The sequence below is a fragment of the Drosophila erecta genome, unplaced genomic scaffold, assembly GCF_003286155.1.
Source record: "Drosophila erecta strain 14021-0224.00,06,07 unplaced genomic scaffold, DereRS2 tig00000092-arrow-pilon, whole genome shotgun sequence".
Lineage (NCBI taxonomy): Eukaryota > Metazoa > Arthropoda > Insecta > Diptera > Drosophilidae > Drosophila > Drosophila erecta.
This window is the reverse complement of record NW_020825207.1, coordinates 9,329,277-9,347,547: the sequence shown is the minus strand read 5'-3', so window position 1 is coordinate 9,347,547 and position 18,271 is coordinate 9,329,277. Positions and strand designations below refer to the sequence as shown.

Here is an 18,271-nt window from a genome sequence, read left to right as displayed (position 1 = left end):
ATTTTTATTTCAAGTGGTATGATGTTGCCCCGTAGCTTGATGCTATTACCATTTCCTAACGTATATACTAACAATATACCCGAAATGCGACAGGGTAGCGACACGTTCGAAATTTTGTGGTGCAAGCAAGCCCGAGTGCAAAAAGTGGGAAAAGCTGGACCGATGGCAAATAAAAAACAAACAACAAAAATGTGTAAATGTGCAATCAAATGAAAGAAAACCAATAATCGAAAAATGCCAATGCAGCGTACACACACAAAGCGCCAACAAAAAAAGAGGGAAGATGGAGCGGATGGCCTGGGAATTATTGGCTCAGGTGGAGGGGTACAGGTGTAACTGGGGGGCTGGGAGGCGGCAGTGGAAAATGCACTAAATAAAACATGAAATTGCGAAAAATTCGACCATGTGAGCGGCACAAGGATGTCAGGTGCCGGCCCAGCCCACCTCGCCGATTTTCCGCCCTCAATCTTGCTAGCCAAGAATTTGCAGCTATAAATTGTTGTCGCAAAATAAACAAAAAAAAGGGCAAAGGGGAGAGGGAAGTGTATAGAAGACTTCCAACCGGGAATAATTGTGCACACAATAAATCAACTTGAGCAGCGGCAAATGGCGAACAAAAGGATTTTTTCAATTTGCTAACGAAACATCAGAGCACAGCGCAGAAAATAAATGATAATAGCCCGGCCAACTATTGTTGGCCAAGTGTTTTTGCGACAGCGAAAGCCGCAAGCCAAAAGACCAAAATGTCAAAATACTAAATATTAATCATCATTATTTCAATCAACATTTATTAACATGGACTTTGCATTAGCACATAATGTATTTTTGACCTTTTGTCATTCTGCTCCAGAGGGTTATATCCCTTGCACAATCCACACCCGAGCCACAACGCACAGACCACATTTTCAATTTTGACACAAGGGTCAGAAGTAAAAGGAGCCAAGTTTGCGTCACAAAGGCCAGGATCCATTCGTTTGTCTTTGCGGCCTGTCCATGTGCGTGTGTGTGTGTGTGTGTGTTTGCCCCCTTGGCACTTGTTTGTAAGCCCACTCCCCCAACCCCCATCAGCCATAACCAACCGATGCCAACCCGAAAGGCCCCACACTCCAGCGAAACCATTCCAGAGTCATTTCAAACTCGATTTCAGTCATTTGTCTTTTGTCATATTAATAATTCCCTTTTATTATTGCCACCGTGATAATAAGCTGTCTGCTATGACCGCTCCACTCGAGCAGCCCCATCATCCCGAAACATTTTCCATTATCCCCGACTTTTATAATTTCCCATTGCTGCAAAAAGGTGCGCGTTCACCTTTTTTGCCCCGCTCATTAATAATAATATAAGGGAAATGGCTGGGGGATGCGTATATACCCTTTCCCAATTGGGAGATGTTCGAGTGCTGCATTGTCCACTGGAACAAAACTCGCAGTCCCTTTCTACACTGCGAAAAATGCACCCTTTCATTTCTTTGGGTTTTCCCATTCATTCTTGAAACTTTCTAGTTGTCAAGGAAAAAGCGAAAAAACGAATTCATTTAATCTGCCATAATTTTGTTTTACAAAAGCCAAATGTGCCATCATTAATCAGCTTATGTAATTAATGTAGCAACCTATTTTTGCGCAGTGCATGGCCCTTCACTTGCTCTCTTTAAGTCATTAATTTTCATCTGTTGTTTCTGGTGCTGCCCTGCGCTGCGTGCATCCCTCTTTTTGCAGGCAAATAATCTTAAGTATTTGCTCGTTGCGGTTCGCTTTGTAATAGATCATTAATAAGGAGTAAAAAATTCCACAAATGCTGGCAAAGTAATATTAATGCAGTCAAGTGAGTTATTTACTAATTTGATAGATAACCGCAAAACTTCTGAACGAAAGAAGCGCTCACAACTTCTAACACCGCATTCAATGTTCAGTTTTCTGTTTGCGGAGTGTGTGGAGTGTGTGGTGTGTGTGGGTTTTTGGTTGTGAGCTGAGCACAAAGGTGTAGAACTCCAAGTTGTCAGCTTGTTAGGGCGAGTTCTAAGCCTTTGCTGGCTAAGACAAAAAGTGCTTGTTTGCAGGCTGAATGTGAAAATCCAAACAAAGTGCGAAAGTTGAGAGTTCGGAGCACAGAATGTGCGTGTGTGCTTGTGATTCGATTAGCTTTGGGGTTAAGGCAAGTTGGCTCCATTCAAATCAAAACCAAAAACCTCAAAATATCAAGTGCCAGACGAGATGGAACCTAACTTGATTTGCAATTATTATTGTTTAACAAGAAGCATAAGCCGACACTTATCCCGACTCACAGCCACACTCGCCCAAGCCGACAGCTTTGTTATTGTTGATACAAGAAGCCCTTCCGAGTAAGGAACATTTTCAAATATTCGAAAGCCTTCATCTGCATCTTCAGATACAGATCCGTATCCACACACACACACCAACACCCACACACAATTGTTGCTCCACTCCTGGAAAACTCGGTGGGAAATGGGGGGTTCATAAATCCAATGACAGAGCCAGACCAATGTCATCTTATTTTAGGCAAATGATAAATTGACAAATTTATTTGGGTCACAGCCAGGGCGCATTCATCATCATTTGCAGGAGGATTTCCATCGGGCCACGGGGAAATTGAAAATTTCTCTCTGTCGTTCGTTTATTATTTTGTTTTCATTTTCGTTTTCATTTTGGTTTAGCTGTGGACTGTTATTTTTTTTTTTTTTTGGATTCCCAGGGACTACTCCACTCATAATGGAGCTGCTGGGCAACAACAACTGACACTTTTGCCTAATGCTAATGCAGTTATAATGAGCTCTAAGCCAATTGGATTGGATTGGATGTCCCTGATTTGGGTTGGGCTTGGGCCCCCAAAGTCGAACTCAAAGTCAGAAGACGCTTCGGACATTTGCATAATTAAAATTGATGTTCATGCTGCCAGTGAAGACCGTACTTGTGTACTTGCAGTTCCATCGAAAGGGCTGTCCGACTTGTCCATTGTTTATTTATAATCCCAGCAACTAGTGCGCTGATTGAGTTGCCCAAGTTGAGGAGCGCATAAATTTGCATTATAGATCGACACACAGGCATCGAAGGACCGAGTGAGTGAGGACTTACACTGGTAGAAACAACTGAGCAAGAACTAAGGAGGTAGCCCTCTGGATTTTCATAGGAAAATCACTTTCGCAATGGTTTAGTTTTCGAAAAGAATTACCTCGAAACAATAAAAATCAATTGAATCGTTCTTTTAATACAAATGAAATGAAGTGGAAATCCCTAAATATTTCTTCACTGTGTAAATACATAGAAGGTGGTCCGTTGTTTTGACCTACTGTTCATCTGCATGCTACATTCGTGCTGCAATTTCTTTTTGCATAATGCAGGAGACTGTTCAACTTGTGCTCAGACGGCAAAGCTGGTTTAATCAGCCCATCAGTTAAACGAAAACATTGGAATACTCTATTTCTGCCCGGTCGGGAAACTCACCTGGAGAAAGTTCTTCGGTGACTGCCTCTATTTGCGAAATCATCACGAGGCAACTGCCAAACAGAAGCCATTGCACCCGGTTCATTGTGGCAACACTTTCGGGGTTCGAGCTCTTTCTTTATTAAATCTGGAAGGATAAACAAGAAAATGCATTTTTTAATACGTTGGTAGGTTGAGTATAGGCTACGGTTTAGGTAAGAAATCCAGTTGTACCGCTTACTCTAAAAGTTCATTGAAAGTTTATTGAAATATATATAGCATGCGTAATTGTGGCAATTGTGCGCGGTGTATTTACGTATGTACAGGTATATAGCTACAGCTCAGCAATTTGCCATTAAGATTTCCACCATCGACAGGCGGCAGTGGCGACGCACATTATTCACTGGGCGTTCGCGCCGCAAAGTATGCAACGTCATGCGGTGTGGCAGTGAGATGGCGCTGACGATGGAGCTCTGGAGGTCGGAAAATGGGTGGAAAACTACGGAAAGGCGACGCCAAGGGCGAAGGCCACCGATTGGGGGGCGTGCCCTGAGCCACACGTCAAACACATTCATCACGAGTGCCAGAGTGACAGATGGCAAATGCGCCTACGGTCTCGTTTGTCCCCGCTTCTGGAGAGGAATCCATGATCCTTGGTCCAGCTTGGCCATGACAACGGACGGCTCCGTGCCCGGGCAAGGGCAAAAAAGGACAAATGGAAATTTTTCCAATTATTGCCGCAGGCAACAGCAGCATTGGCGTCAACAGAAAAAGAACATTTAACGCTTTAAAGTGCGACAATGCTCATATTTCATTCATGGTGCCGTTCAGGCACCGAGATTCCCCGAATCATCAATAACTAATTGCAAAATTTTGAGTGACGTCGTCGTCAGTTGATCAAAAACTCATTCTGTCAGCCGCATGTGGACACGAATCCAATAAAGAACGCCAACGCTACGGAAAATATATATAAATTCTAAGTAGTGCAATATGTAATGTGGTCACATCTGCAACTGACATGATTTTGGCATTAAACCGAAAGTCATTTTTCGGGCGGTCCTCTGTGTAAGAGCCCTTTCAGTTTTTGGCTTATTTAAGGTCTGTACATCTTTGGTTGGCAAAATTCACTTTTATTTTAGACTGACAGCAGCTGCTGAATAATTACGTATACACAAAAGGTAGCGGACAGGCTAGGGTTTGGAGAACTGTGCGGTACATAAGTTTATCAACCGTGTGATTGAATATTCTCGTTATATGCCATTGAGCCACACATATTGCAAATGTTTCTTTTCTATACTTGAGCTTTTATCAGTATACCGATAACAACTTCAGGCGGTGTCATAAAAATCCCTACATTTTATTATTGGAAAACATATTTTCTAGTCTACGATAACTATAAAACTGGAGATACGAATCAGGGGATTTTAAGAACGCCTGTGTTTGCCATTATTTCTGAACGAAGGGGATTAACAAAGTGCTTAAATGATTTTTACATTAGTTTACAGCCTTGTCCCTATGATTGATTAAGCCCTGTGAACATTCAGTTGCGGAACGGACTGTACATAAGCACCATATGCTAGCATATGACCCAAGACGCGGCTCAGTGGCTCCCATCAACACTTTCAATTTCAAAAGGAAACTTTTGGGCCACCTACACCACACACACACACACACATACACATGGGCGGTGGAGGAAAGGGGGTCGAGTGGGTGGCGCTTTTGGGGGACTGGCGGATTGGCAAGGTTTTACGAGGTCCTGTTAACCGCGGGTATTTACACTAAGTCTAATGAAATGTTTAACAAGCACTTTGCTCTGCGCAAATCCCAATGACCCATAATATTAGCATAAAATCACTTGGCCCAGTGGAAAAGGGGGTAGGATCCTGGCAACCTGCACCGCTCGTAACCCCTAGCCCCTTCATAAATAAGTAGTTCTGGGTGTGTTTTGGGGTGTGTGTAACTACTTGCTAGTCAGCCTGCGTGGCTTGACACGCTCTACGCTCTGCGCTCTACGGAAAATGCGGCCTCAGCTCGGGAAATTTTCATTTAAATTGCACACTTTAAAAGTTTTCCCCAGCCCAAAGAGCAAGGGGAAATGCGAGAAGAAGGGCTTAACAAAGCACCGACATGGCCTATGGCAGGCTGTGTATACATATATATTTTGCCATTACGCTGCATATAAATTTTTATGTTGGTCCATACTTTATTTGTTTTTGGCCTCCGTTTGGTTTTCTGCCAGTTGGCCCTGCCCCTTTGCTACCAAAAATAAATTACATTAAAATTCTAAGCCATCAGCCGGCGAGCTTTGGAAATTTATTTTTCCACATTATTCGCCGCTTGCCGCAAAACTCTATTTTCTTCGTGGGGTTAAGAGTTGGGATCTGGGCTTAGTCCCGGCAAAGTTGTAAAGTATCATTCGAGTCAATTAGTTCATTTGCAGAATTTCATTTCGGTCAGAGGGAATTTTGATGAGTTTCATTAAGTTTTGAAATAAATTTGAGCCGAAAAGTGGGTGAGTGTTACTATGACCACTGGGCTTATGGCCATTATTTTGCTCTTACTTTTTATGTGATTACTTTTTTCCCTAAGTTGTTATTTGATAACATAAAAACATATTGAAGTTATTGAATACAGTATTTTATATATTATTTCCTGTGCAGAAAAATTCTTTATATTTAAATAACTTAAATTTAAAGTCTATAAACGTATTTTTTTTTAACTATCTCAGCCGCTTAAACATATTTATTTATTCTGATTAAGAATTACAATGTCTATTTTCGGGCTTGTATTTATTTTCTTATCTTTATCCAGTTGAGGCCTGCCCACATAGAATCCTTGGCCCAGCTTGCACAGGTATGTCCTTTTCTACACATACTTACATAGATGCGATTGTGTACATGTACACGCGCAAACAATCACATACACGATGAATTCTATTTATATTTCATGGGAACATAGGATTTCATAAAACACGGGAGTTATATCTAAGTAGCCAACTTACTTGGTATTTATATTGTGCCAGTCCTGGAAATATGTTTTTAAACCATGTATTCTATTGTTTAGTTGTTGGTTGGGATGAATTGAAAAAATGTAAACACACTTTTGTATGGTACACACAAACACGCGAAAAGGAACATGAACACAGAAGACTTGACTATGGGCTTATTTGTGTTTATAACGGGGCGCCAACGTAATCACAACCATTTTTCACTATTTAGATTCTTAAATCTTAAGTTTCACTCGAGTTTTAAATGTTTTAAATGCGAAAACACAGAAAAATAGGCATACAAATTTACAGACGCTCGAATTTTGCTGTCAAACGGAGCACACAATCTCTCGCTCTCTCGCTCGCCGTTCCTCTTCCATTGCGTTTCGTCCTGCGAGAGCGAGGCAGCTGTTCGAGTCGTATAGGGAAAGGTCCTTTTTGGTGGTGAGAGGACATTCGCAACTGTCAAAATGACAGCGAAACATTCGCAGAGCGCAGGCGCTTGTTTCGTTTCGTTCCAAATCGCCCAAAGGAGCATATCCTGCGATTCCAGCAGGGGTTGCGATTCGCACACCCTCTCCCGCACAATGATTCTCTAGAGAAAGAGAGTAGAGAGAGAGCGAGAGAGAGAGAGAGAGCAGGCTACAATTACCTGGAGAATTGGCATTAGCCCATTTTCGTTGCGTTATAAATTGCGTTTGTCACTTTGGAGCATTCGCAGACTGGAGGTCCCAAACACACACGCATATCCTGGGTGTGATTTTACATTTCCACCCCCTCCACCCACCTGACAACGCCACCCAAAACACCCCATCTCCATGCAATTACATTTAACTTTCCTTGAGCAGTCTGCTAGGTTGGAATTAATTTTCGATTTTATTGTCAGTTAGTCAAACCCACTTGCTTGGCTGTCGCTGCGCCTGACTCTGATTTAATTGAAACTGCATGAATATGCAATTTCGGGCTATAAATTGAAATCTCGATTTCTCCGAACGACCCGACCCCACTTTTTATAGCCTTTTTGGAATTTTCACTTTTAATGGCTCTCAGTTGGCCCCTTAGGAGTTTTCATCACACACACGCACTCAAATATTTGTACAACCTATAGAACAGACTGGAGGCCAATGTGAACACACCTGAACATACATATACAAAAAAATATAAAAATATTCAACCGAGGCTGCTGAAGAAATCAAAGGATGTGGGAGAGGCTGGTGAACTGCATCAAGAGTAATGGTGGCAATGGTGGGGCCAAAAAGACAAGCTGCCAAGTTGTCCAACTGGCGGATCTGATGAAGCAGGTGCCGCCCAACCAGTTGCCGAAGTTCCAGATGTTTGCCAAGAAGCACGAGGAGTACAAGGAGTAAGATGGGGTTACCAAATACAGTGTATTGGGGTGATCAGCTAGAGAAATTAGGGAGAGTGAATTAAACCTGCCTTAGAAGGCCAGGACCGTCAAAAAAAGGCATATGATATATTATTATTTAAGGCAACAGCTTATTTTTCTTTAAATATAACAAATTTTTTTTTTATTTTTAAATCATATATTTCCCAGTCGCGTTCGTAAGTATCCAGAATCGATGCCGACAATTGACTGGGAGTACTACCGTCAGAATGTGCGAGAAGAGTTCGTGGATTGGGTGAAGGGGTACGAGACCAAGTATGATAAACTACATTCCGTGTTTGAGAATCGACATGCCATAGTAGATCACAAGCGGTACTTTGATCTCGTAGATAAGGAAAAGGAGGAGGTAATAAAATCTATTAGCGATTACAAGGCTGAGTCCGACAAAAGAATCAAAGAGCTTACCGAAAAGTTGGAGTGTATGAAGTCCATGCGGCCCTACGACGAAATGACCATGGAGGAATTTTGTTTTGCCCGTCCGCATTTGGCACCCGATTTCATCAACAAACCCACTTTCTGGCCACACACTCCCGAAGAGCAAAAGCCAGGTCCTTCGGATCCAGAGGCAGCAGCTGCTTTACATCACGACGAAGAACCCGAACCGCCAAAGAAATCAGCTCCCGAAAAGCCTCCAGAGAAACCAACTGGGGATGCAAAAGCTGAGGCAGCTGCGGCTCCCAAGAAGCCAACAGAGCCAACAGAGCCTCTTGTGGATACCACTCAGGTGGCCGAAAAGGCCACTCAACTCGCCAAAGATTTGGTGGCCAAAGCTATTGTTCTTTTCAACAGTCTTAAGGAGAAAATGTCTGGCCTGGCCAAGAATGTTCAGAAAAAGGCAGAGGCCGCCAAAGCAGCCCGTTCCGAATCCGCTGGCAAATCCGTAACGCCTACAGCCGCACCAACAAAGTCACTGGACAGCATTTCGGAACGGGAGAGTGGACCAAACATATGCAACCAAACTATTATACGCAGCGAGGAGGCGGAGGCCAATCCGGAGGTTAAGGCCAGGCATGCCAACCTCTCCATCGAGGCGGATCCCTGCGAAGCGCAGGAGGAGCGAGCCAGGGAGATAGCTAGGACATTGGAGCGCAAGAGGCAATTAAAAGAGGCTGAGGAATGGGAGAAATACAAGACCAAGAAACATCCTTGTGATTCCGAAGAGGAGCCGGATCCCTGCAAGCCCAAGGAGGAGGAAGCCATTTGCAAGCCCGATCCTTGCCAAGCGAAAGATGAAGAAGCTGTCTGTGAGCCTGATCCTTGCCAGCAGAAAGAGAAAGAAGCTGACACTTGCAAGGTCGATCCTTGTAAGCCGAAGGACGAAGAAGGCACCTGTGAAGACGAGGAAGATCCTTGCAAGAAGAAGCCGAAATGCGATGATAATTTCCAATTCGGTGGAGACAATGATGGCGATTCGACAAAATCCAAGCAGCAGGACCAGGTCTTCATCAACATATCCGAGTGCAGCAAAAACCTCGCCAAGCAGGAAGAAAAGAAATCCGGGGACCCTGGAAAGCCCAAGGAAAAGGCATCACTGACAGAAATACCACAGGGGTCACATCAAAAGCCCGTGCTTGGCATGCAGATTTCAGAATCCAAGGATTCCAAACGGGATAACAAAGCTAGTATTGAAGGTGCAAACGAAGTTGGTCCGGTGTACACCGATCCCAATCAACTTGCTGAATTGCTTACCAAGGAGAAGGAACCAAAAGTTATAATCGAAGAAGCCCAGAAACCCGTTGATGATAAACCAGTAACCATATATCCCAAGCTTGAGATATCAGCCAAACCGAAAGGCGATCAAGTCGATCCGGACGATGAGACCAAGAAGTCGCCCAAGGTTATGGCCAAACAGGTGTTCACAATGGCCTCAGGAGCTGCTACTCTGCTGACAGAAGCCACCAACACACTGGAGGACATGAAGAAGAAGAAGGAGGCACGTCTGGAGGCTCTGGAACAGGCCTACACTTCGGCCCAAAGACAGGCCGAAGGAGCTCTAGCCGAGGCGTCGAAAGCCGTGGAAGCCGCCAACAATTTGGCCCAGAGATCTGCCCAGCAAACCGGCGAAATGAGCAGTCGCGACCGCGAGGCCTTGGACATGGCCGAAAAGCATGCCATTTTGGCTAAAATGCTGGCCGGCCGTGCGGTGGCCTTGAAGGACGAAATCGCTCGAGTTCTCAACGATCTCAAAAAGAAAGAGTAATCAGTACAAACACATTTCCTAATGATTTTCTACCACTTTTTGTTAGTTTTTTTTTTTCTATTAAATTTAATGTTATATTTGTTTCCCGTTCAAAGTTTCGCTTTCATTTGATTTCGAATCGTTACTTTTGTTTTTATGCTAATTTTTCCCACCCAGCTTTGCTGACCAAAAGCTGCCGGTGGGCAATAAATTTATTCTTTTCCACCAGCTTCGGTTTGCTGCTACGGCTAAAAAGTTTTCTATTTGGAATTCGCCAGCGAACTGTGTGTGAGGCGTTCGTAGATTGCATAATTATGCTAATTTTGTTGTTTATCCACCCACCAAGTGTAAAAGGGTATACTGTGTGGATATGAAAAGGCGAGTTTACAGAATTATTGAACATGTTTTTACATTTTTAACAAGTATCTGTTTACTGAACAGTGCATTTGGATTAATTGTTATACAGCGACTGAAGGTTAGTTTTAGAGGGTATAAAAAGGTTCAATGCAACTTCAAGAGTATAGAGGTTGTGTTCCTACCTCATTCCGATCTTACCTCTGAGAAAGTAGGGTATAACCCAGTCAAACCAGTCCGCTTTTTAGTTTCTCCTTCTTGTTTGGCATTCAAAGCAGCCGTTCGAAAAGTGTTGCCTACATTTTGGCGCAGGGTTTTCGCAATCAAACACATTTGCATAATTAGCTTGTCCTGCTTGTGTGAGTGCGTGTACTGCTAGTGTTGGTGCGTGTTTAATTCCAGTTTGATAGTTTGTTATAACCTTTAAGCTGAAACATTCCTTTTGTTCGCACATAACAATGGTTTGGTCTGCTTTTTGGCGGGCAATGTAAACATTTCGCTTAAGCCCTGCTTTTATTTATGTGTATTCATCGGCCAATATAGCTAGGTATATAAATGCATACCTATATATTTGTTAACTTAAGCGGCGTTAAACAAGCCATATAAATTCAATTTGAAAGCGCTTTGTCTGCCGCTTTTTGTGAGCTTTCATTGTATCCACCTTATCGCTTAATCGATTACGTAGGTGACAAAACCCATTTTGCCAAGTGCGACGGGAAGTTCGGGGTAAGCGGGGTTTTCAGGGTCTAATGTACCTTTTGGGACACCTTTTCTGGCCCCTTGCGGAATTTGCATATTTATTTGGATTTTCAAACTGATTTTAACCCCTGCAAAGGTTAGTCGATTAAGCTGAAAGGGATTATTCATGAGCTACAAAGTGCCGGTGGGGCACGGCTTAAAGTCAGAGCCGAGCCAACTTCGATGGAATTGGCCATTTGGCAGGATCTGGACATATCGCGTTTAAGTGGGCGTGGCAAAAGGATTTTTGGCAAATCTATTGAAATATACAAGGTATATAAAAAAGTGAAAAAATATCACAACATTTTTCAAAACAGTTTTCTCGGTTTGTGGGCGTGCAAAAAGTTTTTTGGCTCTCCTCTGCGCTTCTCAAACGGGCTACCTAAGCTGCCATTGAACGCACCTATTTTTCGAAGAGCCCTTCTATGCGCTTCTCAAATGTGCTACCTAAGCTGCCATTGAACGCACCTAGTTTTCGAAGAGCGCTTCTAATCAGCGACCTAATCAGCTGCAGAACTTCGAGTTTTGGAAGAGCCCTCCTCTGCGCTTCTCAAATGGGCTACCTAAGCTGCCATTGAACGCACCTATTTTTCGAAGAGCCCTTCTCTGCGCTTCTCAAATGGGCTACCTAAGCTGCTGCAGAACTTCGAGTTTTGGAAGAGCCCTCCTCTGCGCTTCTCAAATGAGCTACCTAAGCTGCCATTGAACGCACCTAGTTTTCGAAGAGCCCTTCTCTGCGCTTCTCAAATGGGGGACCTAATCAGCTGCAGAACTTCGAGTTTTGGAAGAGCCCTCCTCTGCGCTTCTCAAACGGGCTACCTAAGCTGCCATCAAACCTTCCGTTTCCGCAGTGTTTCGTCGCCCAGGGCTTCCAATTCGTCCGGATCGGCACCGCATTTCCACGATTCCTGAACACCAAAGTGATATATGGTAATAAAGATCCCCCGGATTGAAGGTGATGCGTGGAAGATCCGGCTGATGCTAGAGGTAAAGTACTTCAAAATCTAATTAGGATAAGTTGAATTATGGATGTAAGAACTTCTGCCTTGGGAAATTTTTTTAATTTTTTATAATTTGTACATTATACAACCGAAAAATTACAAAAAAAAATTAAATTACAAAAATTGTATAGATTTGAATGCAGATTTTAAAAAAATGCGTCAGAAATATTTAGAGGAATTCCATTTAAAAATCCGATTAAGATAAGTTGAGTTATGCAGAATTGGCATATTTTTTTGTATTTTCAAACTGATTTTAACCCTGCAAAGGTTAGTCAATTAAGCTGAAAGGGATTATTCATGAGCTACAAAGTGCCGGTGGGGCACCGTTTAAAGTCAGAGCCGAGACAACTTCGATGGAATTGGCCATTTGGCAGGATCTGGACATATCGCGTTTAAGTGGGCGTGGCAAAAGGATTTTTGGCAAATCTATTGAAATATACAAGGTATATAAAAAAGTGAAAAATATCACATTTTTCAAAACAGTTTTCTCGGTTTGTGGGCGTGCAAAAAGTTTTTTGGCTCTCCTCTGCGCTTCTCAAACGGGCTACCTAAGCTGCCATTGAACGCACCTATTTTTCGAAGAGCCCTTCTATGCGCTTCTCAAATGTGCTACCTAAGCTGCCATTGAACGCACCTATATTTCGAAGAGCCCTTCTATGCGCTTCTCAAATGTGCTACCTAAGCTGCCATTGAACGCACCTAGTTTTCGAAGAGCGCTTCTCAAATGGGCGACATAATCAGCTGCAGAACTTCGAGTTTTGGAAGAGCCCTCCTCTGCGCTTCTCAAATGGGCTACCTAAGCTGCCATTGAACGCACCTAGTTTTCGAAGAGCCCTTCTCTGCGCTTCTCAAATGAGGGACTTAATCAGCTGCAGAACTTCGAGTCTTGGAAGAGCCCTCCTCTGCGCTTCTCAAACGGGCTACCTAAGCTGCCATCAAACCTTCCGTTTCCGCAGTGTTTCGTCGCCCAGGGCTTCCAATTCGTCCGGATCGGCACCGCATTTCCACGATTCCTGAACACCAAAGTGATATATGGTAATAAAGATCCCCCGGATTGAAGGTGATGCGTGGAAGATCCGGCTGATGCTAGAGGTAAAGTACTTCAAAATCTAATTAGGTTGAATTAAGTTGATTAAGTTGAATTATGGATGTAAGAACTTCTGCCTTGGGAAATTTTTTTAATTTTTTATAATTTGTACATTATACAACCGAAAAATTACAAAAAAAAATTAAATTGCAAAAATTGTATAGATTTGAATGCAGATTTTAAAAAATTGCGTCAGAAATATTTAGAGGAATTCCATTTAAAAATCCGATTAAGATAAGTTGAGTTATGCAGAATTGGCATATTTTTTTGTATTTTCAAACTGATTTTAACCCTGCAAAGGTTAGTCAATAAAGCTGAAAGGGATTATTCATGAGCTACAAAGTGCCGGTGGGGGCACGGCTTAAAGTCAGAGCCGAGCCAACTTCGATGGAATTGGCCATTTGGCAGGATCTGGACATTTCGTCCCTCCTCCCCCCTACACATTGTACCGCCAGCTAAACTTTTGCTGACTAGTTTCATGTGCTCGTTGACAATTTCACGCTGTTTCTTGTTACGGAAATATAAAATATTGCGATTATGTTTATTGTTTTCTGTCTCTGGCAATTTTCAATCGAAATAGATTCTTTTGGCAAGCGCGTTCGCATGCGAGTTCAACTGGCACTGACCCAAACATAATTAGAAATCCTAGCGCCCGTCCGCGATTTTCCGGCAGACGGCCAATAACTTTTCCTTACGGGCATTACGAGTGTTTTTATTGCCCCCCCACCATCCTATTCGGTATGTGCAGCTGATTAACGGTTGGCTTTTATGGCTAGCACAGTTTTTAATAGCCCGGCCAGGAATGCGCACAAAAGGGCCTAATTAGCGGCATTTAACTAAGCCTCATGTTTTGGCGACGTGATCCTGATTATTACACCAACATGAAGGACCCGACTTCACCTGAGTGCCCGCAACCCGGGACTTCGAAAATGTAAATTTTCAGCTCGCTCGCAGCGGGAAGGCAATATAGCTGGCAAGCTTGATTAGTATATGCCACCGACTCCGGCTCCGGTTCTCCGACTCTCCAGCACTGCGGCATCCCGTGTCCGGATCCGTATCCGTATCCGAGTCCTGGTCTCGGCGCGTGTCCCTCCACAAACACTGGCAAACACACCAGCTCACTCGTACCCCCACTTAACGACGTAGTTAGCGTTAGTTAACGTATGTACGTGATATCGTTAAACTTGGTCTAACGTTACCAGACCGCCATCGCATAATAAGTGTCTTATTAGTTATACCGTTCTACAGTTTGGCAAATTTGGTAAGTGACAAATATTTTAAAACCTTACAAATGCATGATCAATCAAAATATTCTGCAATAGGGAATATAACGGATAACATTTTAAATTTCAATCCTAGAAAAGTGGTAGATATTTGTGGTAGTATATTTTAAATTATTTTAAGAAAATCTGCTAAAAGCCTATATTATGATCCGAAGATATTGTCACTCATAAAGTCTTAAAAATTCGTCTTTCCCGCAGACTTCGTAGAATCAAAATTGTTTTAATTTTTTCCAGTGGAGGCAGGGCATCCTGGGCATCCTAGCCAAAGGACACGCACCCCTAGATTGGGGGACACTTTCCATGGCCAGGGGCAAGCCGAAACTTGGTCTCCCGACGGGCGTCTCATCAATGGCCAAATTCTGTTTGCTTGGCTCAACTGTTGCCCTGAATTTCAATTTGTATTTTGCCCCCGCGTGTGTGCACTAATATGTGTGTTCGGTTTGCTGCAGGAATATTCCTCATCCTTGCAATTCGCTTCAATTAGCCAATTGCTGATGGTCCTTCTTCTGCGGCTGCTGCCAATTCGTGGGCATTGTCGATGGGTTTTAATTAATTCAAGGCAAATACTGAGCCCAGCCAGGCGGTTGTAAAGTTTACAGCGCGGGAAATTCTTACGCAAGCTGGTCCTAAAATAACAAACAACCTGAAAATCTATTTCCAAGATAAAATTAACGCTCTTCTTGCGTAGTCAGGAGGGTGGGGAAATGAAAATTAAATTCCAAACAGCCGGTGGGCCTCTGTAGGTGGGTGGGGGTGTAATTTGCCACCCAAAAGCGGTGGTTCTTGTTCAGGTGGGTGGGTGGTGGTGCTGTCCAGGTAATCGCCAGCGTGTAGTATTTGCTTTTGGCGCTGCTTGTTTATTTTTTAATTTCCTTCCAATTAAGCAACAAACAAGATACCAAAAACGAAACTGAGACTCGAACTCAGTCCACAGTTGTTGCGATAAAAACGCGCACGAATCAGCAAAAGAAAAAGGGAGGAAGCCACCCGAGATAAAATTAAATCAATTCGCAAGGACCATGCTGGAAAATTCATTAAAAATGCTGAAGCAAGACCGTTCTATTTGAGGTGGTTCTTTTCTACTTTGTGTAATTTGGCAGGGCCATTTTATCAGATAAACCGGAGAGTGATGGAACTGTATCACTGGACTTTAGGTATTGGAATATTGTTAGCACAGGCGGCTAAATACGTAAATACTCTTACTAAAATTAAAATTCCCCCTAGACTAAGAATGTATAAATAGATGAGGTTTCAAGTTGGTGGGGCATATACGAGTATTAGCCTGCCATGATGTGCGGAATATTGAGGTAGAACCTTCGTCACGCTTTCCATTGCCCATGCAAAACATGTGCGCATTAATAAGGAATGTGCGCTAGGCCTCACATCTCTTTTCGTCACGTACGTCTCCAGTGTTTTCTTGGAGCAATTAGGCCCGTGCCGAAATACCCGAATATGCTTTCTTCTACGGCACTAATTAGGCATATGTAAGCGCGTTCTGACGGTCAGCACTTAGTCCGGGCTAATGGAGGTCCATAAAGGTGGCCAGGAGCCAAATGGGGACCTTTAAAAGAAACATTCGGTTTGCTACCTGAATTTCATTCTATTTAAGTTTACAACCACATTGATACCACGGAATACATCTTTAAGGTACAGGCTTATCACCATACCGACTAGAAACTAACCCAAACATGGGGACGTCAAATGGATAATATAGAACAAGTGGCCGAGCACATAAAGGACACTGAATTTGCAGATACGTGTATCGGGATGCCACGGATCCCTCGTCAAGTACAAATTAAAGATGCATCATTTGCAGGCCATCTGATAGAGGAACTGGATGATCGAACGGGTCGGACGGCCAGTCATGCAATCCTTGAGCAAATACGGAGGAACTCCGTGCTTGGCCAGCATTCCGGTGCCGTGGGTATCCAGGTGCACCCAGTCGGAGCAGGGAACCAGTTCGTAAAGGATAGCAGCCGCCAAACAGGAAGATGCGTGTCCCTCTCCCGTGTTGCATATATCGTAGGACGCACGGGGCGCCACCAGTTTGCTGAAGTACCTCCACAGGGGCATGCGCCACAGTCGATCGCCGGTGAGAGCACCGGCCTTTTGGAAATTCTTCCAGAGGAAGGAGTTATTGGTCCACAAGCCGGTGGCCGAGGCTCCCAGTCCTTTGCGTATGCCACTGGCCATCGAGCCCACCTCCACCACCAGCTTGGGCTTGAAAGTCGACTGGGCATAGAGCAGGGGATCAGCCAGCAGCACTGTGCCGGCCAGTGAGATATCCTTGATGCGCATAGTCTTGCCGTTCAGTAGTGTGACCACATCGCCCGGCTTGGTGGCCATTCCCGATGGCATATTCTCACACAGCGGCAACACGGCGGATACGTTGATAGGCAGCGACAGAGCAGCTGCGGCTCGAATGGCCGCCACGCATACTGCGGCTCCGGAAACTGCTCCGCGGTACTCATCCATTCCCCTCTTGGGATGCAGACACAGGCCGCCGCTGTTGAAGGTCAGGCCCTTGCCGAGCATGAGAATGGGTCGCTCCTCCGGCGAGGTGCCGCAATAGCTGACCTCCAGGATAATGGGTGGCTCGCACGAGCCCTTCGCCACCATGAGAAAGGAGTTGAGGTTCTGCATCTCGATCCAATCCATCGATCGCACCTCGACTGAAACGCCACAGGGACACAATGCATCCACGGTGGCCTGGGCGAATATAGAGGGCGTCATCTGGTTGGCTGGTGTGTCCGCCAAACGGCGGGCCAAATTCTGGGATTCGGCCTTGAACAGCCCCCTTGTCCAGGCATCCTGGTCTGTGGATCCGTACAGCTCAAGTTTCGGTATGGCAATGCGGTTCTTCTTGCGCTTGTTCACATTGTAACGCCACACGGCCATGGCGGCGCCTTCGGCAGCCTGTTCCGGATACTCCATGCCATCCACATGGCAGGTGGTGCAGCCCTGCAGCTGAAGAGCTCGGGCACCCACGGCAGCGCACACCCTCACATTCTCCATGCCTTCATCGATGACTTCCTCCGCATTGAAGCCAGCCCCTTCCTTGCCCAGGCCCACAACCGCCACGGCCCAGTACTCCTTATCGATGTTCTGGTACAGTCGACCCACTCCAAGCTCCCCATTGAGTCCAGATTCCTTGATTAGTTCCGTGATCTTGCCGCCGACACGGTCGTCGAACTTCTCGCCTCCCGGGGACAACTTGAGGCCTTTATCACCATCCTTGGCATACAGGCCAACCACCACACCCTGCAAGTTGCAGGTGTTGCAGCTGCCATCCTCACTCTTGCATCTCACCTGTGGGCATTTCCAGAGCATATAAATATAATATAATACATAAATGTATGTTGCATGTTTCTCACCTGCTGAATAGCTGGAACTCTGGCAAAAATGAGCGCCTTGTGGCACCTGAATAAGCCCAGTGTAGAACGACGCAGGCTGGAGATCATCTGCGATCGAGTCATTTTGCGTAGCAATTTGGGTAAACTTTGCTAAAGATTTTCACTGATTACAGACTAGTTTCCGAATACTATACAACAATTTAGAAAAGCGACCGAGTGGGAAACACTAACCAAAATGACAGCTAAACACTGAAATGAAAAATACAAAAATTGTGTTTATTATTTAAAAAAAAAAACAGTGTTAGCTTCGTTGAGCTGGAATCGAGAAACTGAACTGATCCGATATGCTAAACCACTGACATATTGTCAATTTTAGTAGAAGTTTACTGGGATCACAATTATTTGCTTGATAGAAAAACGAGAACTCTTAACCGAATGGTAAAATACT

At 44.2% G+C, this 18,271-nt stretch overlaps 3 protein-coding genes across 3 annotated transcripts in view; 1 reads left to right on the top strand and 2 right to left on the bottom strand.

Moving 5' to 3' along the window:
- The window catches only part of LOC6548916 (semaphorin-2A), a 32,528-nt gene extending 25,617 nt beyond the window's left edge, over nt 1-6,911 (bottom strand). Inside the window, exons 1-2 of the mRNA XM_001975308.3 lie at nt 6,439-6,911; nt 3,459-3,585 (exon numbers count right to left, since the gene is read on the bottom strand). Of these exons, the coding sequence (XP_001975344.1) occupies nt 3,459-3,543 (85 nt within the window). The 5' untranslated portion in view covers nt 3,544-3,585; nt 6,439-6,911. The remainder of the gene's footprint in view (nt 1-3,458; nt 3,586-6,438) is intronic.
- Nucleotides 6,912-7,337: 426 nt separating this feature from the next.
- On the top strand, nt 7,338-10,119 carry LOC6548918 (lens epithelium-derived growth factor). The gene is made up of 2 exons (XM_001975310.3): nt 7,338-7,786; nt 7,979-10,119. The coding sequence occupies exons 1-2, from the start codon at nt 7,623-7,625 to the stop codon at nt 10,026-10,028; spliced, it is 2,214 nt and encodes a 737-aa protein (XP_001975346.1). The 5' UTR covers nt 7,338-7,622; the 3' UTR covers nt 10,029-10,119.
- A 5,931-nt stretch (nt 10,120-16,050) lies between these two features.
- Nucleotides 16,051-18,180, bottom strand: LOC6548919 (cytosol aminopeptidase). The gene is made up of 2 exons (XM_001975311.3): nt 17,845-18,180; nt 16,051-17,779 (listed from the first exon to the last, which is right to left on the bottom strand). Exons 1-2 carry the CDS (start codon nt 17,944-17,946, stop codon nt 16,277-16,279), a joined length of 1,605 nt encoding a protein of 534 aa, XP_001975347.1. The 5' UTR covers nt 17,947-18,180; the 3' UTR covers nt 16,051-16,276.
- Nucleotides 18,181-18,271: the final 91 nt, after the last annotated feature.

Excerpts from the sequence above, each read along its gene's own strand:
- LOC6548919 (XM_001975311.3), bottom strand. The coding sequence starts at position 17,946 with ATGACTCGATCGCAGATGATCTCCAGCCTGCGTCGTTCTACACTGGGC. Across the intron at positions 17,780-17,844 it reads GAGTTCCAGCTATTCAGCAG|GTGAGATGCAAGAGTGAGGA; the intron begins GTGAGAAACATG and ends AAATGCCCACAG.
- LOC6548918 (XM_001975310.3), top strand. The coding sequence starts at position 7,623 with ATGTGGGAGAGGCTGGTGAACTGCATCAAGAGTAATGGTGGCAATGGT. Across the intron at positions 7,787-7,978 it reads AAGCACGAGGAGTACAAGGA|TCGCGTTCGTAAGTATCCAG; the intron begins GTAAGATGGGGT and ends TATATTTCCCAG.